The following is a 26103-nucleotide window of genomic DNA, read 5'->3' on the forward strand; positions in this document are numbered from 1 at the left end:
ATTTGCTGCTTGCTACAGTGAGAGTACAGTTCATAGGAGTGTGTATGCTCATAATTAATTCCTTAATGACCTTTTTCGTGGTTAAATTGTACCAAAGCACGCTGTTCAGCTTAGTTAATTGTTTGGAATTGTAAGCTTCTATTGTGGTAGGTGCCCACCATCCCAGACAGGATTGTATTAGTGATCTACTGGGTTTTGGTTAGTTGCCAAGTCTTGAGAACTCAAGACAGATAAACTAACATGCTTTTAAAACTTAATGTTAAATAGAACACCAGGCAGTAGTAACCACACTAGAAGAGTTAAGAAGGTTCTATCTGTGCTTTTAAGGACCTAAATAAATGTCAGTGCTTCTGCGACACCTATTAACTTTGGGATTCCTCTTCACTGCTTTTAACATACCTTCTGGGGTTATCTACTTTTGACAATGATTATGTTAAGTACTTTAAAAGGGTTGAACCTCTTCAGAAATGATGTTGAAATCTTAACCTCTAATGTCCCAGAATTTCTAGACCTTTCATATGAAAAATATAGTAATGTAGTAAAGGCCACATGAGAAAACATCAAAGGAGTTAGTTATCCAGACAAGACATTTCACTCACATTTGATGCTGCCTAACAAACTCTGCAAATTGACGGTCTTTAGCGTAGAGCTCTATAATTCGAATTCTGTCCTGAATTTCCTAGAATACAAGAAACACAATTGTAAGTACATAATAGAAATTAAAATACCACTGAAAAAACTGATTTCTGTTTTTTTGGTAAATAAAATACCTATGCTTTGCTATTTCAAGAAATAGAGCTTGAAACTGGGCACTCCAATACTAAAATTCTTCTTTACGTTATTGGTTTTTTTTTAAGTGAAGTGAAGCACGTCATTGGAGTCTAGCAATACCTTACTTTTAAATCAAAGCCAGGCTTTGGATAGAGTATGGCATTTCAACAGGCTTTAACAAAACCATTTATCTTTCATAGATACTTTGCCTAAAAGCCCAGCTACAGGCTAGATTCACACCACTTAAAGTTGCTTAAGGATTTGTGGTTAGTTCCTGGATATAAATCCCTTCTCTTTAGCCTTCTAGAGTAAAACCTGGATACTTGTATACAGGAAGAAAGGAGAAGGATGTGACCTAACTTACAGGTTATAGAAAGACCTGTAAAAAGGCCTGGAGGCTCCTGGTTTTTACTGTATATATACTCTTACATAAGGTAGTTGGCATTAAAAGCGCTAAAGGCTGTATTGAACAATATAGAAAACCTCCCCAACTCCCCTGAAGTTACTTTAGCAGTCAGCTCCTTTATCATGTGAAATGCATTACAGGCCAGAACACACCTATTCCTTTCTCTGTACCTAATAGCAAGCAGGGAAAGAAATCCTTTCTCTCCTCTTAGGGAGTTGCAGCAGCCATAGTTGCAACTTGTCTACCTAGAGTGTAGATGCTGGGGAAAGAGTGGGCTCACCTCTTGGGTTACAAGTGTAGAATAAGCTTATTTGGTCACATGATCTTTTCCATGTCACTATGAAAACAAGGTCATTTACCTCCTTAGTAAGCTCACTGTTTTCATAAATGTGCCTGATCTCTTCACTGCTGTAGTCTGTGGATGTCTCTGCACTGGTAGAACTGTAGGACGTTAGCTGAGGGTATCTCCGGTAATAATGGCTGTAGCCAGTCGTATCACTTTCATACATGGGGTTGTATTTAACTGCATTCTCAATGGATGAGAGGCTGTCACCCTGCCTGGGGGAGCAATAAACAAACTGTGAGCTTCTCTGCAGCCTGGAAGGGCAGCAGATAGATTTAGGAAGCCTGGCATTTGGAGGCACCTGTACATCCTGTTGCTTGTCAACTATGTGATATAAGACTTACGACAGGATTATCCTTATTGTAGCAGATGCATTTTAAAATATTAGATGGTGTCACTTACCCCTGTGAGTCCTCGGTGTCACTCTTTGTGTACTGGTCTCGAAGGGTCCTGGCCAAGAAGAAAATGACAGCAGATGCCACAAGAAGGAATCCTGCCACAGAAGCAATCGCAATACCCACAACCAGAGGCTCAGACACATATTCTTCACAGTGCTCCCCTCTGTACCACCAGTTCTCTCCCACACGACACCTGCAAAACAGAAACTCAGGGAAATCAAACACCAGCAAAAGCTGGTTAATGTAAACGTATTTAACTTCCTTTTATGACATGCCCTCAGTTAAGTCACCTCAGTAACACTTCAAGTTATGCCTTGACTGAACCTTGCACGACACATCAAACACTGTAAAGGCAGAAAGCAGCTTCTCAATAAATACTGGCTGAAGCATGCTTGAGTTCCGATATTTACCTGCTTCTAATTAACACCATTATACAAATATGATAAAATTTATACATCTGTGATAGTAGCCATTTTTATAGCTTTAAAAACATCTTTATTTCTCCTGTTAAATGCTAGGACTCTAAGATTGACTTTAGAGATGTTCTAGGTAAGCTTTTTTTGAAAGAAAAATCACCTGAAGCAACATAATTAATAGCTACTAGTAGTAATATTCTTTTTTGCAAGAAGTCTCCTACCTTTTTTTGATAGGTATATTTTGTTTTTAAAAATACTTACTTTACTTGAAAAGAAAAAAATTAAGTGCAATGTAAGAGGGAGCATGATTTGTCTACATCTTGTACTAAGTCTTTTCCATTACCTGTAAAATACAGAAATCCTGTCAAATCCATCTGTATCTTTTGAAAAGCAAACATTTGAACCAGGCAGCCAGTGCCTCGGTCTTTTTATGAACCACAAATGATTTTTCCCAAATGACCAATGATTTACTTTTATGACTTTTTCTTAACCAAGAGCACTTTAAAAAATATATTTATGCTGTATGAATATGCCTTTCAGGTATGAATTTTTGTGATGGAATTTACTTTCTTATGTTTTATGACATCATCTAACACTTTGCTACTTGATAAAACCTCTACAGATAAATTCTGTCCCTGAAGGTAAATGAAGGTGATTTGAACAAGTATGTTCCATTGCTACCATTTTTCCTAGTTTGTTTTATTTCCTGATGTTTCTACTCTATTAAAAAAAAAAAAAAAAGTGTTGCTGTCTCATTTCCCATATATACGTAGGAAAACAAACTTCAATATTGGGATCTCCACGCAGCAGCAGAACATGAGTGATAATCACTATCTCATTTGTTACACATTATCTTAAGGAAATTTGTACAAATCTTGTTGAATGCTCCAACAGAGGAGAAAATAAGGGGTTTTCATACAGGAAACAGATACTTCAAACGGCACATACTTCAAAACAGATGCCCTACCTACAGATAGCCCCTTGTCCAGGGCTTATGTCGCACTTCCCATCATTCAGGCAAAAGTTTGGTTGCAGATCACAAATGCTATTGCATGGCAGCCCATCGATGCTGAGGTAGCCAGGATTGCAGACACACTCAGCTTCCCCACTCCAGCGGTTTACCAAGCATTCCGAGAACTCATTGCAGGCCTGGAACTTGCAGGGATCTGCTTGCTCACCTGAGAATACACAGAGCAGAAAATACTAACGATAGAGGAGAACCTTAACTGAGGCAAAGCGCTGGCTGGCTGGCTGGCTGCTGCCATTTTCTCTAAAGGTCTCTGAGTTAAAATAATCCACAGAAATCTGGCATGCCTCTTTCCTGAGTAAAAAAAGGTTCTGCTAAGGTGAACAAGTGCTAGGAAGTGTTCCTGTCTGCACAGTGCATGTCAGCGGTATGACTAAGACCACCCAACAAGCCAACTGAAAAACCAAGTATAAAATGTTCTTTTTCTTACTGGAATGTGCAGTACCTCAGATGTTCACTTGTCTGCTGGAACTGTGTTTTGCAAATGAGTAAAACACAGCTGATCTCCAGTATTTTTTGTTATAGAAAATCTAGGCAGCGTACACAGAAGGGCAAGGGGAATTAGGGCACTCAGGACCTACTGTGAGGTGATTTGCCTTTGTCTGCAAGGAACACAAGCTTGTAGCCTTTGTGGCGTCTCACTTGTATCAAGCTTAGAGGGCTGGCATACAGTTAAATGATCAGTATCAGAAGACTTGTGATCCTAATTAGACCATCTCTATAAGAGAGCAACCTCAGAAGAAAAGGTACTATTTGCCAGCAGGTCAGCATTGTTATTTTTCTCTAACCTTAAAACAGGAAATATTTCTGAGTTGCTTGTATAGAAAACAACTGCCTAACTTGGACAGGGGAAAAAACTTTCTCCCTGTATCAGAGTGAACTAAGAGAGCCTGTAACTTTTTAGTGCAAGCAAGACCTTACCACAAGAGTGAGGCAGCAGCTGTTACCTGTGCAAAGGCCTACCTGGCAGCTAAACTGGCTGCCACCTAGGGCAGTGATCCCATGCACCACTGTTCTCTCCCTGACCAGCTTTCCCCCTCACTCCCCAGTGAAAGTGCAATGGCATTATATGGAGTACCATGTGAGCCAGTTTTGTCCCCATATTTCTATATGGGCCCCATATAGTTTGCTCAGTCTGGGTCCCACTTTGATTTTCATCTCTTTAGTCCCTTAACAGATTTCTATTTGTCTGTTTGAACTCTGTGAAAGAGTGTCTTTCTAAAGCCCCGCCTGTGAAAAGCAGTGGTCGGTCTCTTTGGCACTGGGATCAATCCTTAGTAAGCTCTTAAAGCAGAAGTTACTCTAACTCCCTTGCACCAAACTCACTTCCCTACCATCCTTACCTGACTCCACATCCAGGGAGTATTTATCGATGGCCAGGTTCATGGTGTGATATGCAGTGTTGCAGAAGTCTTCCAGGATCATGTACACAGCATTGGTGACGTTCCGAGGCACAGGTTTGGCAAATTTCATTCGACTGTTCACCACAATGCTGCCATTTCTGAAGTTTAGGATTTCCAGATTCTGGAAGCCTGTCAGATTTGACTGAAGGTAGGGCACCAGCTGCAACACAAGGGATGTGACAGAAAAGCTGAATCTTTGAATCTCTTCACAAGCCAGTTGCACTGGAGACAGCGGGAGTCTGAATTATCCAAATCCCATAGCAGGGGCATTTAAAACTTCACCCAATTGAGGCCCATGCTGGCAGCCTGCCTGGAGCCCAAGTACTTCAGGCAGTTCTTAAGAGTATACCAATTTGCAGACAGTTTCCAAAAATCTACAATTCAGAAATACAGTTCTCAGGACATACATAGTGCTCTCCCTTGATCTAAGTACCAGGCATACTCATCGTTTGACTACCTGTTTCCTTCAGGCATGTCCCCCTTCTCTCTCTCTGCTTTGCTCCCTTCATCTCCCACAACAAAAATGCTCATTTCAGTCAGGAGAGGGGGATTTCCTAGTTAAAATTTGACAATTGTTGCTGTAGAATTCCTGTGAGGCTTTGCTAGCCATCAGTCGGTTTAGGAACAGCTAACTTCCCTAAATTACCTCTCACTTAGAATGGGGTGACTGTGCTGCAGAAAAGTTATGTCATCACAGCCCCAACTTATTTATACTTCTCTCTCTCCCTATAAACTAAATACAGAGCAGTCTGGAAGCAAGTAAGGGGAGTGTCGTAGTGACTTCAGCTACACCGCTACATTTATTGACACCATCAGAGCAGCTGGCCCATAGACCTAAAAAGTTACAATTTAGAGAGACTGCTGACTGAATAAAACACCCAAAACACACCCGACCAGGGGAGACTTAGATTGGATATTAGGAAAAATTTCTACACTGAAAGGGTTATCAAGCATTGGAACAGGCTGCCTGGGGAAGTGGTTGAAGCACCATCCCTGGAGCTATTTAAAAGAGGGGTAGACATAGTACTTAGGGACGTGGTTTAGTGATGGTTTTTATCAGCGTTAGGTTGATGGTTGGACTAGATGATCTGAAAGGTCCCTTCCAACCTAGGCAATTCCATCATTCTATGATTTCTGGACAGGATTTTCCCATGGAGGGACACAAATAATATCTGTAAGCACCAGTCTTGAGTTGCTCTCTGCAAAAGAGAGCTGACAAACTATTATTTACCAACAATTTTTGTCTAGCTGATAAAGGACGTTTAGGATAGAAGTGATTCTTACCAGTTCCAAGAATCGCTGCTCTAACGCTTTGTATTCAGGGGAGTTTTTATTAAACAGGTCCTCTGAAAACATCATGTTGGTAACCCGAAGACTGAAAAACACGACTAGAGCTCGTGACGGGATAGAAGTGCTATTGCGATTTTCATGTGTGACCCAAGCCACACTGGCCATCTCTGTGGAGTGGACACGAGTTGTTAGCTCCACGTGACTTTCAGTCATGCTCCTTCCCTCCTCAGTCAGCTCAGGAGAAAAGCGGACGGTGCTCACACCATCCAGGTTCACTGAAACATCCAGGACTCTCGTCGTTTCATCTCCCAGCTTTGTTGAGGCAGCGACAGACGATGATGCCGTGGATCCCACAGGAGGGAGATGGGACGGACGCTCAACAGTGCTCGTTGTTACGCTCACCATTACATAAGAGTTCATAACAGTGCTGAAGCTCATGGAAACATCTGTGTCCTGGTCTGTGCCACCCTGCACAGCAAAGCCCTCTAGAACAGTGGTCTGATCTATTACAGAAGGGACTGCAGTTGAAACTTGAGTGGCAGTTGGCATTGCTGATTGCACTGTCTGATCTAATGAGTTTTCTAGTGCTTTGTCAGTAGGCCAAACATCAGCTGGTTTCTTCACTGCTGATCCAGTAGTGTCTTGGCCTGCCAATGATGAATCTAGGTTTTGCTGCTCTTCTGTAGAAGCATCAGGCTTTACCATGGAAGGATCTGCAGTCAGAATAGTTTCTGACGAGCTTGTGTCCAAGTGGCCTATTGTAGCAGCTTCAGTTACATCTGACTGCCCCACTGTGAATAGTTCTACCGTCGTCCTGTCTTCATTTTGCTGTTCGACTGCTTCAGAAATGATGTTCTGACCTACAATGGACTCTTCAGGTTGCTGCACACTGACGGTCCCTGTAGATGTAAGGAAACTGTCTTCCATAGGCAGACCTGTATTGTGTGGTGAGACAGGGACCTCTCCAGTTGGCATGTCTATAGAGGAATGGTCCACTGAAGGCTCCAAAACCAGTGATGGTTTAACAAAAGAAGAATCATACATGCCTGGTATTTCTGTCTGGGTAGATGGTTCTGCTGATGATGGCTCTTCTGTAAGTAACAGAGGTACCTGCTGAGTTGTGGTCTCTGGAAAGACAAATGTTTCAGACTCATCAAGGAGATCTTCTTTTATATTGGCCATACCTTCATTCTCATCTTTGGAAGGAACATCATCTAATTTATTCCTAGAGTTAAGAATATAGTCTAAGATCATGCCTTCAGGAATATCCTCAGTTCTGATTAGCAAAGACTCATTGTCATCTTCAAGCCAGCTATCAGGACCAGGATAGAAAACTGGTTCCAGTGTTGCTTCTTCCCAAGGCCAAATACTTGATTCCATTTCTTTTCCCGAACCATCAAAAGCCGAACCAGACCCATCATCATATGTAATTCTGTCTCCAAGATATACATCGGTTTCATCTTCCATAGGGTGTACTTCTAAGGGAAAAGGAATTTCTTCCACAGACTCATGCAAAACGGAGTCTGCATTGGTACTGTCTGCATTGTTATCGCCTGCAGGACTATCCTGAATTTCTTCTTCTTTCTCACTAGATACTGTTTCTTTAATATCAGTTTCTATGACTGATGAAGAGGCCACTGTTGGTGCAGAAAGCAGAGGAACTGCATAATCATCTGTAGATAGAGGTTCTTCAGGCACAAGGTGAGGAGGACTTGAAGGCAAAAGGTCTTCAGATAGTCCAGTCTCTTCAAACACTAAAAGTAAAAATAAATTTCCAATTAGTTGTTGTTTATGATAAAAAGTATCAAATGCCATTAATTTTATTGTCTGTAGATCTGTATTCAATATGTTTCCCATGATACAACCTGGCCTTTGTATGCCTAAATCAGAAGGACCCCTGTTGACCCCTCCCACTTTTCTTTCAGGTATTCTATGGTCCAAGTCAAGACTGCAGAGTAAGCAATAAAGCAGTAACTGTGTGGCAGGTCCTTAGGCTAGTCAGTCTGCTTCACAGATCAGTTGACCTCTGCATGGCATCACCTAAACGTGCCCTATATGAAAATACTTCTGTGCAGTTAGAGAAGTATCATGTGTGTACCATTTCCTGAAGGGATAAGCAGGCATTATTAGCTGTTACAAACATTTAACTTAGCATATTGTTCTTGGATACACGCACAAAGGAGAGGTAAAAACTATCAAGGAAAGATATCCGATTTTTTAGACCTTTCTGAAAAGTTACTTTGGTGAACTATACCTCTGGTGAGTATCAGGAAGCGCTGGCATCCAAATTTAAGCTTCAGTCAATGGCATTAACTTACCGTCTAAAGAACTGGGGGCTGAAAGCCATTCCAGAGAGTCCACAGAATCCCGCCCTAATGCTGGTGCAGTGACCAAATGAGGAGTCCAATTCTCATCCTCTAAATTCAGCCCATCAGGCAAAGAAGTGGCATCAGCCTCTGAGGAGAGCGGAGCTTCAGGTGCCAAACTGGGCTCAAAGTCCAGATTTTCTGGTCCTGGCCGGATTTCATTGTCATTGGACTGTTCACTATCTGAAGTGGAATCTGGTTTGGTGAAATCAAAGGGCAAGGTATTGCTGACAGTTGATTCATCTGCTGAGGGCCGTTCAGCTAAAAAGGTGCTGTCCTGGAACATAAACCCACTATTAATATTTCCACTGTTGTAGGAGAAGCATTGGCTGTCCGCACTGGGCTGAACTCATCAAGGGTGTTAGCAGCAGCCAACAGCAAAATCTGGTACTCTTGCCTCAGTGAGAAAGCAATGCACAGCAGCAGGAGGGGCCAAACTGGGAGAACCACCAAATATATACCCTTTGCTGGTCATGTGCCATGTGCATGTAAAATGCACATCCTTGTGACATACATTTCATGTCCAGTCATGTCCACTAAAAAGGGAAAGAAGCCATTCAGGTTGTCTGGAGTGCAGCTTCAGTTACGGCATTAAGAGATTTACCGTCTATACCCACCCCACCTCCTCTCCTTTACTGAAAAAATGGATCTGTCCATTTGTAATTAAATCAAAGATAGACACACACAGTACTGTCTGCCTTCCTAAAGTATGAAGATGTCTTAGCAGCTATTATTCATCAGCTACATAATGAATACAGTAATTATAAGACTATAGTTACTATGATACATAAAATTGAGTTTAGAAACTGAACTTGAATGCATGCATGCCCTTATTTATTGCTATCTTTTAGTATGTGGGTATGAGAACCCAGGAAGGAAGCAAAAACCATAATGTAAAGAAGAGCATTTAGAACCTGGAATAACTTTAGTCTCAAAGCTGAGATGCCTGTGCAGAGGAAAAAAAAAAAAAAAAAAAATCTATCAGCAGTAAAGATGAACAACAAAAAGTACGCACAATGAATTTGCCGACTGTCTGAAATGTGAAAAAATAATTTGTTTTTAAATCTCCAATTTGCACACCATTTACTTACTACTCCATACCTTGGTCATTTTTTGGTTTACAGTTAGAATACTTAGCACACTTCATCTTTTAATATTAATCTACTACCACAGTGTGTCGAGGTAATTATATTGGGAAAAAACAATGAAGAGATTAAGTTATTTGGGTCAAGGCTAGAAAAGCAAGCTGACTGCCTAAACCTCAGAAATTAGTGCTTCACATTAATACCTGCCCACATATCAGTGCTGTGCCATAGTCTGAGATGGACAAAAAAAACCTCGGGGAATGAAAAACTGCCAAACAATTTCAAGAAGCAGCAATTTACAAAGAACTAACCAATTGCTGATGATGACTAGTAAAGTTAAGTGGGCACTGGATACAGGTCTCCGTAATATGTTATTACAGTTCAAAAAAACATAACCATTTCTGTAGCTCACCATTCCTGTCTAATCTCCTTCTTTTACCTGACCAGCATGAATAACAGGAACAGTCCAAATACTTTTCAATTTGAGATTATACTCCTGGTTGAAACGTGAGTGAATTGATATTTCAACTTCATTCAAACTGCATTTGAATGCTTTGGAAACGAGCCAGTTAAGTTATTTTTCTTGTACTGACCTGCATCGATCACATTTTTATAACCAGTTGTTATGCCACCACAGTCTCCCCACATTTTTTAATTTGTATGGTAACAATCAGTCGAAAAGAATATATACCATTTAGACATATGCTCCAGCAATTACCTTTTTTGGCAAAATTGATCACTATAAATAAAGCTGTAAAAAAAGTTACTGTGCAAGATTAGAAACAAATTACACATATAAATTCCATAAAGAATGAATAAGGACTACCAGCAATAGCTTCTCAATACTTTTTTTTTTGTTGTTGTATGTGAGCATTTAGTTGCCAGGGATTGCACTTCATCATTTATTTGAATGTGGATAGATGTTCCTATGACAACTAACATTATTCAAAGATTCTTGTTACATTGCAATATATTATATTAACAAGTTTAATATCATATTGGCAAGTTCTGGTTTTCACTAATGTCTTTTGAAAGGCTTACAAATATGACAGATGACTGCAAACACAGAACTCCCTCCCTGATTTTCCATTTTCTGCTGCCAGAAAGGCATTGTATTCAGCAAGCCAGAGCATTCTACCTGTTACAACTCAACAGAAATAACAAGAAAATACAGATTACAAATACTAGACTTGATTTTTTTCTTCACTTTTTAAGACAGCTGTAAACCTCAAAGAATTAATGATTAGTTGGTACCATCTGCTAGCAATTAGATGGTGAAGTCATGACAGTCCCACATTATGTCATGAGTATATATGATAATACAAATCCAACTTATTCTCAAATCAGCTAAGAAAAATAATAGCAAAATTGTTTTTCTAGGTAGGTAACAGTTCTACTCAACAGTATCCACTTGAACCATAAAGGTTTGACATCTGTGGAAGTAACTGACTAATCATTTCAGCCTTGTTTACTGTTTAAGCATTTTTATGATTTTCTTAAATTTATCTGAAATTACTTTCCAAATTATGTGTATTACAGATTGTACACAACTGTTTTTAATATACTCAGTATCTTTTACATAATTAGAGTTTTTGATTGAAGATATAAATGACATTATTATTCATAGTCCATGATGAGAAAAAAGTAACTTCCAGAAATTTTTCATGTATATACTATTCCTTAAAACTGGCTTAAGATTTATTATTGTAAAGCTACCTCTAGTCTAAAATCGTCTTGCCTGCACATCTGTCAAAGTATCCACATATAGAGTGTAAAGATGGCAGAATTCTTTGTCTTACTGAAACTAAGTTGTCTTACTGCAACATTTTAATCTAATTGGATAGCTCTAGTAAAGAGAAAGCCCCTTCCTGAAAGTTAACTTCATTTCATGTTTATCCACACCATGTTTAAGCCATTTATGGCAAATCCATATGAATTTGCATTTTAGACATCAATGATTAGTTTTTAAAACTCACGGAAAACTCACATGAAACTAAGGATATCATACCCGTGACTGTTCTAACAAGAATATTTGGGTTCAGTGAAGTCACCAAGAATTTTGCTTCCATAAAGATTTCAGAAATTGGCCTGAATTAAATGTGTCTGTTCACAACATTATCTTATAACAAACTTAGTGAAGAGCTACCACCAAGCATAGGTGGATCTGGACTTTGTGGGATGAACTGAGCTCATTTCTTCTTGGAAGTCACATCTCTGTTACAGAACAGAGTGCAGAGCAGAAACCTACGGGATAAATCCTTAAGCCCAGACAATGCTCCACCATTCAGAAATTCTAGCTGTCGGCAGAACTAATTAACTCGATCCCAGCATCACTTGGTATCTCTGCATAAATCCCCATTGCATTGTATAGACACGGTCAGTGATACTAAGGCTCTTGTCCACTGAGGAACTTCAGTCTATGTCCTGGGTTGTTCCAGAAGTAATCAGATGACACAACTTTGATTTCAAGACACACACACACACAAAAAGAAACCACTGGCTATTATTTTCCTGTGTTTCTTTTGCTGCCATTAAGGGGATGGACATAATTTTAAAACTGAACTGAGAACTTTCAGTGAAAGCAATACAGTAATAAAAGGAGCGTATGAAACTTACCCTGTTATCTCTTCTAGCAGCCAGCTTTACTGCTTTTCCTCACTTTCCAAAGAAATATAGTATTGTGGGAAGAATCATGTCTTTAGAGCAATTTACAGTCTAAACATTATGAAAAATCAGACAAAGGAAGCCTAAGAAGAAAGACCTGGCTGGACAGCCAGGAACACAGTACTGCCATGTAATAGAAAATGTTCACGGAAAACTGTTGTGCAACTGATATCAAATTATCAGGTGAGAGTTTTCACCAGAGGTTTTACTCCAGTGTACGGCATGTCCTCATCACTACTTATTTTGCATGAACAACAGGATAAAGAAGCTCTGGGTGTTGGCTGTAATTCTACCTTGCTGGGTTAAGTTGTTCAAATGTGTCCAAAGGCCACTGCTCAGAACCATACTCACATCGAACTCTGGGTGCTCCAGCACAACTGGATGCTCAGTAATCCAGGATGGATCTTCTGCCGTAGGGTGTAGTATTTCTTTCACTGTGGAAATATAAATACTTGAGATATAAAGGCTGTAGTAGCAACGTGAAGAAGTTGTTTTGGAAGACTGACTGAAAAACCCTCCCCTCATCTCAGATTTGTGAGTAAAATCTCTTCAAAAAGTTTCCAAGAGAGAGATTTTGTTTCTGGAAATGCCCCCAGATCACTTACAAGAAGTACAGAGGAAAGATGAGAACAGAGGGGTGGACAGCACTCCTCCAACACCTCTAGCAGGATTGTTGAATAGTCAACAATAAAGCAGGTATTTCCTTTGTGCTGCTCTAGGCCAACACAGAGCTACTAAGCTGAAGGTCATCTTGGTGCAACGTGCCTGATGGGAACCACATTTCCCCTTCTACTCCTGTTAACTGTTGAAGTATTACTGAATTTGCACATCACAAACCTTGGTGTCAAAGAAAAAAAAGGCTAATCTAATAGATTATGACTGGGGTATTACTGCTGACCTGGTTAAGATAAAACTGAAACAAGCTACAACACAGTTGGTTTTGTTGCTTCTTTTTAATTATTCAGAGGGCAGCAGCATAATTCACTTGTCTCTGAGATTTATTTTGTAAAACTTTAGATATGTGGCCCACCAATGCATCATAATTGATACCCACCATTAGTAAGCTGGAGAGAGTTAGGGTCTAAAGACAAGGAAGTGTTTTCAAGCAAGGCATTTTTCTGGAGGATTTCAGCGATATAATCTCGGAAATCACTGATGGTGTACACAACTGTTGGATTATCCTCTATGCCCATAAAGGAGTTGTCCTCCACTTTGTTGGAATGAAGGTTAATCAGGTCCCAGGTGGCATTGCTGGTGGCTTTTCCGTCAAATGTAACAGCATAGCGAACTTCCACCCCTCTTCAGTTGTACAAAGAGAAAGAGAATACAGAGGAGAGATACAAGGTTTTCCAACGTATAGCAAGCACTATGATTTTTTTCCCTGAGAACCTATGTCAATACCTTATTTTAATATACAAAAATATATTGCATTTAAGGATTATAAATAAAACCAATATAATTCTTTTCACACTTATGTCTGCCTGCCTGTGCTTTCCACCACTGCAAAGTTCTCTAGGACAAGGCTACCAGAACCTGTCATCTGGTCTGGTCCCAGCCCCATATTTCTACTAGTGAATGGTAGACAGATCACAAGCAGACCAAAACGGTGTCTTTCTGCCAGCATTATTAATGGGTCTGCTGGCATGCAGTGGTGTGAGTGATGATTTTAAGATTATGCCAATAATGGTAATGGCTCTGAGATATGAAAACAGCCTGGAAAAACAGGCTGTATATAGTAGCAACGTACAGTAGCAAGAGGGAGCCCTGATCACTTGTCACTGTGCAGTGTCAGTCTGCTTGAAATAATGTCTTTAAGACACCTTATGATTGGTAACATTTTTCTAGATTTATTGATCACTTGTTCTTTTAAAAAGTTTTGTATCTGTGTACAGCTCAGCTTTTTTCATATTAATTCTCCTCCGTTTTCTTAATTTTCTTTTCTTGAATATATCTGGATGTCCTTTCCCACATGACAGCATTGGTAGCAATCAGATTTACCATACACTGGGCAGAAGCACAAGGGAGCTTTAGAAGATATAAAATATCTTGGCTGTACACAGGGCACAGCAAGAATATGAAGTAATCTATGAAGTGTTAGAAAAATGTGCTCCAGAGGCAGGTTTTCCTCATTGCACAGAGCTGGACTGGATTGCTAAAGTAATGGCTCTGTTCAGAGAAGTCTCTAAAGCCCCACCGCCAGATCCAACAGAAACAGAATCAGCAAACACACTGACTAAAACCAGGAGCCTCCTGGAGTTTTGCTGCTGGCTCTGTCGTTGAGATGAGCCCACCATAGGCTCACCATTGGCACTGTCAGCAGAGGAAATAAAAGAGGACAGCAGTAGTGAAAAGGCACAGCAAAGACAGAATACAGTATGCTCTTCAAAAGTAACATTTAGATTTAATACAACTGTGCTGTCAGTTGCAGTTAATAATTCCTAACTAGCAACTCTACCACCATCATCCGTCTGGGAAGGGCTAAAACATCTGGTACTTGGAATATAATCTTTGTGCATCTTAGCCTGTGAAAGCGCAGAGTAGCAGAGGATGACTTTAAGTCACTATTGTTTGTGAAGTGATTAGTTTTTTCTAACCTTTCTTCTAAAATAAGAATGCTCATTCTCTGTAAAACTGAGACAAATACACAAAAGAAAATACTTCTAGCAAGTTGAAGGCTGCAGTTCATTTTCCGTCTTGTAAAATTCTTAAAATAATGAAATTTTAAAAAAAATTTAAAAGGAGGAATATTTTGCATGCTTAACCTGCATACATCTAACAAAAACCAAGTCCAGACTGATCCCATCTTCTGCTAAAGAATGTTTGTAAAACTACTGCTAAGATGTGCAGCACCCCGGCCTTGAAGTAGCTAAGCCAACTGCCTTTGGTGGAAAACTATGGTTTTCTTACCTACTTTAATGACTATAATAATAATCATCCCTTATCTATCCAAGACTTTGCTGCAAAGTATAAAGACCTTGAGTCATCGTTAAGCAATTTTGTTTTCTTCACAAAAGAGACTCCTATACACAAGTTAGCCCAGTAGCTGACTTGTGTTTAGGAAGATTTTCCCCAAGTAGTTTTTTATGATTAGGACTTAAATAAGCAAATTAGGTTTATCCATAATCAAAACAGAGCAGTTACTCACAGTTTCTGGTAGAACCCCCTCACATAATATTTATGCTGGATAACTATCTCGGTCTGGAGCCAAAACTACAAATCCCCAAAACAGTGCCCTCCAGCTAAACTTGTTTTTCCATCTGTATTCTGACAATATATATTAAAAAGTTGTCTTTACCTGTCCTCCTCAGGAGAGCTGAATATAGAAACAAAACAAAACACAACACAACAGCAAAACTTGTTAAATCAATATTATAGTTTCCTTTAAGTCTTCTAACTTTTAGCAAATATGGTTTGTTATTCTACAGGGCGCACAAATTTGAAAAAGCTTACAGCAAAATGGTTACAAGCTGCATAGTTATTCTGCTACATAACAAACAGTTCTGCTTTTACTGAACTGAGATATTTCCTATTGATCACAAGGAATCAGCAGAGCAGAGCCATCTCATCTTACTGCAAATAATGCAGTTAAATTGCTGTCCGTACCAAGAAAATCAAGGCTCATTAATTCTACCTAAAAGGTTTAGTTTACAAACATGTTTTCTTTGTCATGCACAGCAGAGCACAGAGCCCTGGTATTCTGCCAGAAATATCAAACCTTTTATTTGTGTTCTTAAATGAACTGAGAGCTTGCAAATGTATTAGGCTGCAAATATTGAGATGGAAGGTTTTGCTGCCTCCCAGGCTGAGCCTCAGCGGAGTTTCCCATGTCATTACTCCAGTTTGCTGTGGTTCTAGCAACAAATCAAAGTAGGAACTGAAAAGTCAGACCTGCCTCTGGGCTCCTGCAAGGGCTGAAGACAGTGGCATTCCATTTCCCTTGCTGACACAGGGATAACTATTATGTATCTACAAACTAGTTTATTAGGTCAGGTAATTATTCTCCTATAGCAGGCCATGACAAAGTGGAGTTTGTCAGTCCATTTGCACAATTAGCACTGGGAACCTTCCTGTCATGTTGTTTTAAACATTGAATAATTTCATTTCTATACCATCCTTTTTTGGTACTTCTGACACATTGTTGGAGCAACCTCACCCCTCTCTGTGTGACAAATGCAAGGAAACGAGGCATGACAAGGACAAACAGTTTGTATGCAGTAATGAAGAATGTGGGGAGTAAGATGGAAAATGAATGCAATTTAGGGTTCCAACCATAAAACCTTTCTCACTATAGCTGCTGTTACTTGCATGTATTCTGGCTAGAATGTATAGGCTGGAATATTATAAGATATACAGCTTACAACGTCTCACAGAAAACACAATTTAGATTGACTCATGAACTCACTAGATTCTGAAAGTTATATCCAGTCCATTCAAGAAGAATCATAATTTCTGACCCATGTACCCCAAAACCCAGGCATCAGATGTTTAACACACAATACAGGATCCCCCTTTTTCCCAAATGAACTTAAAATGTCACTCTGAGGCACTAATTGATTTGAGAAACTAGTCTTTAAAAATATTTATAAGAACAAAGAGAGTTATAACGTTACAAATCATTTATCAAAATATTCACTGACCTTTGCTTTGATCAAAGGGAGAAAGACCTTTCCATATCTCAAACACCGACCTTTAGAGTCATCCCAAATTAACATTAAGAAGTTGGGAAAAAATTTAAATACACCACATTTTTCCAAGAAGGTTTCTGTGTTCTTGCTCATTAATATTAGGACACGTCAACGGTATTGAAGAAGTATCAGATATAAATTTTAAATTAGAAAAGACCTCTTTTAATTTTAGGACAGAAACTTGAATAAAACTGCCTTGTCTTAAAATCAAGGCAAGCACATCATGTGAGATTTTCTGGCAGATGCCAGGAGCAAAAAAGAGAAGATTACATTTACATACAGTTCTGTATTTCTGTTTCAACCTCTGTATATAGAGGTACCAAATACAAAGGCACTTGGCCTTTGGTTAATAAATCCTAGGAACTCCCACGGTCATGCCCGCCATTCTTCCAAGAGTGGTGCCAGCATATTGCACCATCATACACAATCAGTCTCCATCACCACGTATGCATCAGTATCTTTTTACCTGTAATCCAGGACTTGGATGTTTTTGTATCCAGGTAGTCCTTCAAATACGCTTTCCATCTATTTTGAGAAGAAAACAAAAAATTAACACAGATTTCCTCTACCCTACTTACTTAGTGAAAATTCAGTAAGTACTTTCAACATTTTCTAAAAACGTATCTGAGCTGTTATATCGAAGATGAGAAAAATGGTTGAATATTCTCTCTCTTTATGGAATAAGAGTTATGATGTCATTGTTTCATTATCAGAAAAGGAAAAGAAAAAGCATGAAGAACATCCAGCAATCCCCAAGAACTATATAGAAACATTCAAAGCAGGGGAAATTGAAACAGACTCTGCAGATATCCGTACTGCCCATAGCAGAGTACATTCTTTCTCATTTATGCAGCACAAACCGGTCTCTGCCCAAAAGGTTTCCATTACCTCCCAAACCTCTGGAGTAAAAAGAATTCAGGAAAATGCTTTGGACCTTAGCAACTTAAACAAGAGCAGCAGTGGCTGCTGTAGGAACAGGGACCTCTTTGACTCCAAAGAGGCACTAATACATTACATAGCGCAAAACATGGCTCATCTCCGCTTCCCTAAACATACAAAGGGCTCAGGAGTGATTGGCAGCACTACTCAAAAAGAGACGGCTGGGAGCAGCAAAATGGCAGCACGTCCAGGCCTAATTCGGCAGTCAGCTGTACTACACAAGACAAAACCAAGAAATAGAATATTGCAGGTTCATGCCTGTTTGGGGTTGGTTTTTTTCCCCAAAGGATCCTTGCCAGGTGAGGATTATTTTTTACTCCTCAAATTCTTCTTCCCCTCCCCAGTCTCCCTATTTTTAAACTGTCTCTGGTGAGACTTAAATAATCGAAGTGCTGCTGACTTTCTTTTTTTAAGAGCTTCTTTATCCCAAGCACAGAGAAAAACCAGGCAAGAGATCAAAGGAGTGGAACATCCACGTGCCAGGTGGACTCTGTCCCATCTGACATTTCTTCCACACACACACACACTATGGCATGGCTACTTGGCCACACAGCTAGGAAAATTAAGATGTCTAGCCTACGCTAGCAACTTGTGACAGTTGTGGTGATGCTTTTTGGCTGCAGTGAAGAGTACATCTCTTTCCCATCTGGCCCAGGATCTGGCACAGGGTTAGCCAGTAAAAGGGATACAACTAAGAACCCCAACTAAAGGGGACTAAGAAGGAAGCAAAGCTAAAGAAAAGATAAACTGCATGATGCTCCACCGTATGGCATCCTAGAGGCCTCTCCCAAGAGAAAGGAAACACAGACTCTCTGCCCCAAGAAAACGATGGTAATAAAATTGCCATTTTGAGGGCGTGGGCAGGCTGGTTTGCTAGGACCCTCAAATTATCTTTTTCATTCCCCAGTTTCAAATCAACCACATTACGGAATTCAAACCGGACAACAAGATTAGAAAGCACTGAAAAAAAATTCTAGGCAGACTGGTCACTAGACAGATGTTGAATAGATCTTTAAAATTTAAGATTTTCCAAGTCCTAAAACTAATAAAATTGCATCAAGAGGTAAACAAGATTCTTGTCACTTCTCTGTGAGTTTAAAAGCTTTTCTGCAGTAACACTGACAGGGAGAGGTACTGAAAAATTCTGAAAGAATGGTAAGGGCAAAATTAACCCTGTTAGAACTCTTTAAAAGGGCTAAAAGAAGTGGAAATGTTTTTCTTTTATTAATAACATCTGGCTTTGTTTCTTTTGCTAACGTGGGGCAAAGTAAATTAATGAAAACAGAAAAGGGAAAGAAGGAGAGAGGCATAGTCTCTCAGAAAGGTCCCGTTTAGACTATGTCCTTATTCAGAGGTTCAGCATAATTTTCTGATCCTCCCAAAAGTATACGTTTACCTCTTTTGCTTGCAAAAATGGTAGCCAGGGTATTTAATGAAAAACAAAAGGAAAACTAGAGAAATAGGTGTTTGGCAACTGGTATGCTACAGACAATGTATGACACCTGCTACTTCAAAAAGGGCAGCACGTCAGGCAAAACAGAGTATTCTCATAGTGGGTGCGTATTCTCCAGCAACAAAAGCCCTAAGCTGGTCCTGCAGAGCCCATAAGAAAAAGGCAGTCCTAACACATGTGCTACATGCTACTGTTGTTTTGCAGAGCCAGCAAAAAGGAAAAGGATGTCAGGAAAGGTAACCACCTGAGAAATGAATTGTTCAGAGAGCAGTTGACGCTTCACAGTGGCTGGGTCGCTCAGCTCCTGACTGTACTTTTCACCAACAATCAAAATGCTGAACTCAATCATCTGCTCAGTTGCAGGTCTCGCTAGCTTCTCATCCTGCTTCTTTATCTCGTTATTGATCTGGAAGGGAAGGAAGAGGGAAGAAAACAAGAGGTGATTTAATCCCTTTTTTTTCTTTTGCTCTTTGGGTTTTTTCCAAGAAATAAGTCCTCATTACTCAGCAGACACCAGATTCCTACCTATCCTGGATTTACTCCACATAAAAAGCATCCCTAGATATGTATATGTACATATGGTCTGCCATCTGTCAAGAGCACATTGCATTCCTAAGCTTGGGTCCAAACGTCTTTGTTACGTGGGCCAGAAACTTCTCCAGCTGCTGCAAACCTGGAAGCTTCTCTGGCTCTCGGTGGGGCAGAAAACCTGAGCCTATTCCGTAAATGCTACATGGACAGGAACACCTCAGGGCACTATGGTGGGCCACACTGATGGTCGTGGGTATACTTAATGGCATGTCAAAATTGCAGTCCAAAGCATATCTGTTCACGTTGCACTATGATGGGATGCTCGTGAAGCCTCAGGGACAGAGGCAGCAACTAATGAGGCAATCTACTAAGCAAGAACATTTTTAGAGAATTTTTGTATTGCAGATAGTTCTATTTTCCATTTGCACATCTTTACTGTAGTGCAAGGCCATCTAGTTGACCTCAGCTACAAACAGAAATCCAGCTGTGTGGAATGTTCATGAAGCAACTTAAAGTGCAACTCTGGATACAGCAACAGTTCACTTGCCCAGTCAGCAATAGGCTGATTTACCCAAAATAAACTAATTTATCACAAGGCTCCTACTTACTATTCCACCTGGAAGACAAGTTACCTTTGCCAAGTTCTACATTCAGAACAACACCTTGTGTTGTTCAGCCTCTCTAAGTGAAGGATCCTCCCAGATATACAATGGGCATTGGGAGATCCGTGGGGACCTCTGCTGAGTTAAATTGGTGGGCTTCCACTGAAGGGGCCCCACAGCAGTAGCTGTGCAACGCATCAGGGAAGCGTGCAGCTATCATGGATGCCACAGGCAGCGGTGAATTCCAAGTTTTAATCTAATTTGAATGACTGAGCAACACAGGAAAAACACTTTCTTCTTAGTTCCCTAGCATTTTACAACCAGCATACTATTCCTTGTGGTATACTGAAAGATATGAGAAAAACCAGATCTTGTTTCATGGTTTTGTTTTGAAACAAAAGATTGAGATTTGTGGGAGAAGGGAGGGAAGGCTGGCTTAAGTTAACTTTAGCCAAATAGCCAAATGTCTTTGGCTACTTACATGCAGTTGTTGCTTTTTCCCCATCAAAAAGGAAAAAAAGAGAGCCAACAAAACAGACCTTCTCAGCAAAACTGCAGCCTGTTTTATGTATGGTACAGGAAATGGAAAAACCTTTCTGCAGAAAGTTTAGCTGCCACCAGTGAGCAACTTATACATTGTCTAGAGACCCTCTAAAAATTTTTAGTTAAATTCTCTTCCTCCCCCCCATCCCTTTTATACTAGGTAACTTTGCTAAGGAGCGTGACTGGTGCACTCACTACTTAAAGCTATTTAGCGTTCGAGAGATATGCACTTAGCAGGCGTGTAAGTGCTGCTACCATATGGCTACTTGCAACATGATGTAGTTTCAATCAGTTTTCAGTCCCCCAAAACCAAAACTACAGTCAACATATGAGTGCAGAAGATGAGCTTTGCTCACTCTTGGTCTTGTAATCTGCAACGCATTTTGGCTGCACAGAGCAATGATGAGGTGTGATCTAACTGTATGGAGTGAAAACACTGTAGCAGCAGCAATCTAATTCTGGTTTCTTTCTGATTTACTGAGTGGTCCTATTCTCTGCTCAGACTTCAGGCAGTTCTGTTTCAAAAAAGAATAATGGTGTGCATAGGACCAAACCACAAGTGTTCTTGGTACATAATATAAAGTCAGACCCTGGACTCAAGTCAGAAGATGTCTGCCTGTTTCATATACAGTATTTATTCTTGGAAGCACAGTATCAGAGCTCCACAGTCAGCCTCGAAAGCTCTAGAAGAAAGTACAGTTTGGCCCAGCTTTGTTTCATGGCCATACTAGGTTACAGAACAGCGCACAGTTAAACCCAGTACCATAAATCAGTTTCTGCTTATATGCAGCATGGGCAACTTTGTAAGCTTCTCAGTAAATCCACTGAGAGTTTCACATTTATAAAAAAAAAAAAAAAAAGCCAGTTGATTCGCCAGTTGATTCATACCACTGGTTTGCAAAATTTTCTTCAGTGATATAGGCCCACAAATACTGCAGTTGGAATCCAGAGTTTGGGCTTAAATTTTAATCCAGAGGAGCTGTTTCCTGGAAACAAATACTTCCTTGGGACCTATGTGGTGGTCAGCACTTCTGAAAGCCAGCTCACTTTTACAGAGATGTTTCAAGTACTTGATGTAGGCTTCCCTGTGTCGGGAGTTTCGTTTCGATTTCAAGGTAAAGGTGATAAGCAAAGATGATAAATAAAAGTTCATCTATGTCATCAGAGGAAAGGGACCAGAGAATCAGAAGGAATCTTCAAGGCTACCCAGGCCAGCTCTCAGCTGTCCTACACATGGACCCTCAAAACACTACTACAGCAATTGAAGGCGTATTGTCTTTCCATAGGAATAATAATGCTCCACATTTTTCTCGGAGCTTTCAAAAGCCCTAGGCATTCCCTGTGTAGTCCTCTGTCACTAGAAAAATCCTCACCTGATAGATCAACTGATTCATTCTGTCTCACTGTGGGGGAAGCAGCATTGCAAAGTCTCTGCAAATGAAAAAATACCTACCCAGAAAATTATTTTAGAGTTTAAAAAAAAAAACAAACAAACAACCTTGCCCTGCTTTTATGAAATCTTAATTAGTGTTAACATACTATGCTAACAACACCTTTAAGTACTAGGAAATGCAAATGACCAGAAACAGTATTATTTAGGAAAGGCAACAGAATGCTGAACCAAATGAAAAAAAAAACCACTCACAGTAGTGTCTGCATCTTCGATCTCATGGATGGTACCACTCACAGGACTCTCAATGGATATCTCATGGGGGGGGGGAACATTGGCAGCTGCATCTGAGTTTGAAAGAGAGCAGTATTATTTTGTTTAGGGGTTTTTTTATACCCATGTACATGTAGATAAACACTGCAGTAGCTCAGCAAGCATAAACAGTAAAATTCAATTCCTATTCCCATCATCATGACAGAAACAACACAGGAAACACCTGAATAGCCTGAGGAAAAGTGTCAAATGCGCTAATGAGAATAAAATGTTAATGTTCTGTCTTAGCAGATGTATTTTTGGGAACATGACATTAAGTGCGGGAAAAAGTACACAGAACTAATTTCTCAAGTAGGATTTCCATGATTCACCCAATAACAAAAGAATGTTAGCATATAACATGATCGCCAGATCACAAACAGCATTATTTGAGATGCAAGAATTCACAGTTCTTTCTCAAATCCAAACACCATCGAATTTCTCAATTTTCTAGTATTCAGAATTATCCTTGACAGGAGTTAGATGAAAACTGACCTCTCAATGTGGTAACATCAGCATCCGAAGCTGGAGTTGGAGTCCCATTACTGCTAAATAAAATAAAATCAGAAATTGAAGTTTGACATGGTGAGATAGATTTATTAGTTTTTAATTTATCTGTGATTCTGCTGCCACACCAAAAAGCATGTTTGCGGAAGAAATTTGTCATGGTACTGCTTTGCTGGTAATTTCATAAAAACTAGGCTTTGCAGTATTTCAGTTATCTTTTGCAACTTAGATATTGGATCATTGGCATCACACAAACCATCATGTGTCTCCCCAGGCTGCTAACCTCTTTATATTCCAACTGACTTGGAGTCCTCCCCCAAAAATACATTTTGCCTTCTAGCATTTCTGTAAAGGAAGCAATTGTGAAAACCAGAGATAGAACACAAAGATAACCTGTAATATTCTATAAAATGCTCAGTTTTTAAAATACTCTTCAGTATTTCAAATACTCCAGTGCACTAAAACATCATAACCGTACTGAAATCACTGCAAGAAGATGGGTTCTTATCATGACTTTTACCCTGCTTATTTAGAAATCTTCAAAATGCATCAGTTTCCAAATCCAATTATAGCATTCACACACACACAAAACAACTCTAGGCCAAATGTGAAAAAGAAAAACATCTCAGGTAAAAATCAGATGGAGGCTGTCAGCCTGAAGACAAACTAAAAGCTTTGACATGGCTCTTACAGTAAACTCAAGTTCCCTGGGGCCAATTGTGTAAGCCCTGAGCAACTGTTCAAGTTACCAAGAGTGGGAGACACGCTCTGACAGAAACAAGTCTTTCCTGAATGAAGTAAGAAGTATTTTTCAGGTTTGTTATACTTTATTATATACAGCCCAATCTGTAAGACTGGAAGTTTTAGTGATGCAGAGAAACTGAACTTCAGAAAAATTTTGAAGGTCACTGCATTGAGATACTTCTGTCACTTCTCGTGGAACTCCTTTTTTATTGGTGGTCATACTTGTGCCGTAAAATAAGCATTGCAGCAATGGGAAATGTCATATATGCAAGCACTGATACTATGTGAGCCATGGTTCCTAGCCTTGCCGGGTCTGATTTTTGATTCACATACTACATTACTGGTCTTGCAGTTTGTCCCCAAGCAAAACTCCAGTCAAAGACAATGGATATTTTGCCTCCTTCAGGACATATAATCAGTCTCTGTATCACTCCAAAAACCAAAGGCTTCCAGCACCAGCCAGACAACCAGATCCAAAGTTACATATGAAACGGGGCACACGTATATGATCAAACATATGATAGTTTCACTGCGTTAATGTCTCAAACTCTGTTTCTTCCCCTGCCTCTCACAGACACACTCGCAAATACACAGACCTGAAGACAAACCTGATGAATTTTCTATTTAAGTCAAGAATCTTTTCACCCATCCTTTCTCAGGAGGTACTCGCTAATGCTGCACGTAATGGTTAAAATATAGTAAGTTCAGGGAATGTTAAACTGGCTGGGATCTACATAACAATTATAAAATATTAATGAAAAATAAAATAACCTCCAGATGAACAAAGCAGAAAATACTTATTCAAGAGTTTAAACAGAAACTTCATATATTTTCCTGAACAACTAAAGTCCATCAGCTCTATGCAAGCTTTGAAATGTACAGTTATTTGTGTCTGCTTCCATCTCGTGGACAGTGCTGCCTGCTTTCAGCCAGCACAGTGCAAGATAATTCTCTACTGATTCTTTGACAGCCTCAGTAAATCTTGGAATGATTTTCAAGAGTGGAAAGCCAAATTTTACTAGCAAGTATAACTTAGACAAGATATCCTCTCTGCCACTGCCATCACACATACAGAGAGTCACAAGTAACTCATTCAAAAACCATCAACTTCTTCCTGCTAAAAAAAAACTAATCCAAAATCCCACATTAAAAGGATTTAGATTTTCTTAAGAATGCTGGTTATATTTTAGAGGGATCTAGTTTCCCTACTTTTTTATCATCTTAGAAGTGAAATAAAAACTATTGCTTAATTATTTATTGGTCAGATGAAACATTTTCCCGTTAGATTCACCTAACTCCAGGGATGCATTACTCTTATCAATTTCAATAGGCATTAAATTACATCTATACCAGAGTCTCACCAAATTACAGCATCAGTAAACAAAGCATTTTAGTGCATCATCTTTAATGATGGTATGTTCAGAATCAACTATGATTCTACTTTCAGAAGAGGTGAAACAATCTGGGATTTTACTTTTGAGGGGCCTCCAGGCATTCCTGACCTCCAGATGCTGCCCCAGACAGCACTGGTCGCCCACGGATCCCACATCGTACCTGCCAGCCTTCTGCAGATGTGTTCTGTAACTAGGGGCATCTCCAAAGGACCTAAAAAGCTATCTGACCAAATGAGTTGTGGGCCCAATTCTGTGGTGGGTTATCTTTGGCTAAGGGCCCAATGTCCACCCAGCCGCTCTCCCACTCCTTCTCAATGAGACAGGGGAGAAAATAAGATTAAAAAGTGCACAGGCTGAGAAAAAGACAGGAAGATTGCTTACCAATTACCTCCATGGGCAAACCAGACTCACCTTGGGGAAAAATGAATTAATTTATTGCATATAAATAGATTTGGGCAGTGAGAAACAAACATTAAAACACCACCTTTCCTCCACCCTTTCCCAGGTTAAACTTCACTCCTGACTCCTCTGCCCGGTGTGGGCCCTGCGGGGGCAGCAGTTCCTTCAGGAAATGTCTACCTGCTCCAGCATGAGTGCTCCACAGCCTGCAGGGCATACCTGCTCCGCCATGGAGCGCCTCCTCCACCTTCCACCTTGGCGTTCCCTGTGCCACCACTTCTCATTCTTTCTGTTCCTTCCCCTTCTCGCTGTGCAGTGTTTCTGCACTTTCTTAAACATGTTTTCTCTGAGGTGCCGCTACCGTGGCTGCGGGGCTTGGCCATGCCCTGGGGTGGGTCGGTGTCCGGCTCAGGGCAGCCCCATGCCCTGCATCCC

The 26103-nt window shown here is 40.1% G+C and overlaps 1 protein-coding gene across 1 annotated transcript in view; it reads right to left on the reverse strand.

The window, feature by feature from the left end:
* Positions 1-595: 595 nt before the first annotated feature.
* IMPG2 (interphotoreceptor matrix proteoglycan 2) overlaps positions 596-26103 on the reverse strand; it is a 56652-nt gene continuing 31144 nt past the window's right edge. Inside the window, exons 6-19 of the mRNA XM_074164093.1 lie at positions 23120-23169; positions 22568-22659; positions 19491-19652; positions 17321-17379; positions 15465-15482; positions 13224-13468; positions 12521-12603; positions 8373-8697; positions 6049-7808; positions 4705-4924; positions 3302-3512; positions 1923-2111; positions 1537-1735; positions 596-679 (exon numbers count right to left, since the gene is read on the reverse strand). Of these exons, the coding sequence (XP_074020194.1) occupies positions 596-679; positions 1537-1735; positions 1923-2111; positions 3302-3512; positions 4705-4924; positions 6049-7808; positions 8373-8697; positions 12521-12603; positions 13224-13468; positions 15465-15482; positions 17321-17379; positions 19491-19652; positions 22568-22659; positions 23120-23169 (3697 nt within the window). The remainder of the gene's footprint in view (positions 680-1536; positions 1736-1922; positions 2112-3301; positions 3513-4704; positions 4925-6048; positions 7809-8372; positions 8698-12520; positions 12604-13223; positions 13469-15464; positions 15483-17320; positions 17380-19490; positions 19653-22567; positions 22660-23119; positions 23170-26103) is intronic.

This window comes from Numenius arquata, chromosome 1 (genome assembly GCF_964106895.1).
Source record: "Numenius arquata chromosome 1, bNumArq3.hap1.1, whole genome shotgun sequence".
NCBI classification, from domain to species: Eukaryota; Metazoa; Chordata; class Aves; order Charadriiformes; family Scolopacidae; genus Numenius; species Numenius arquata.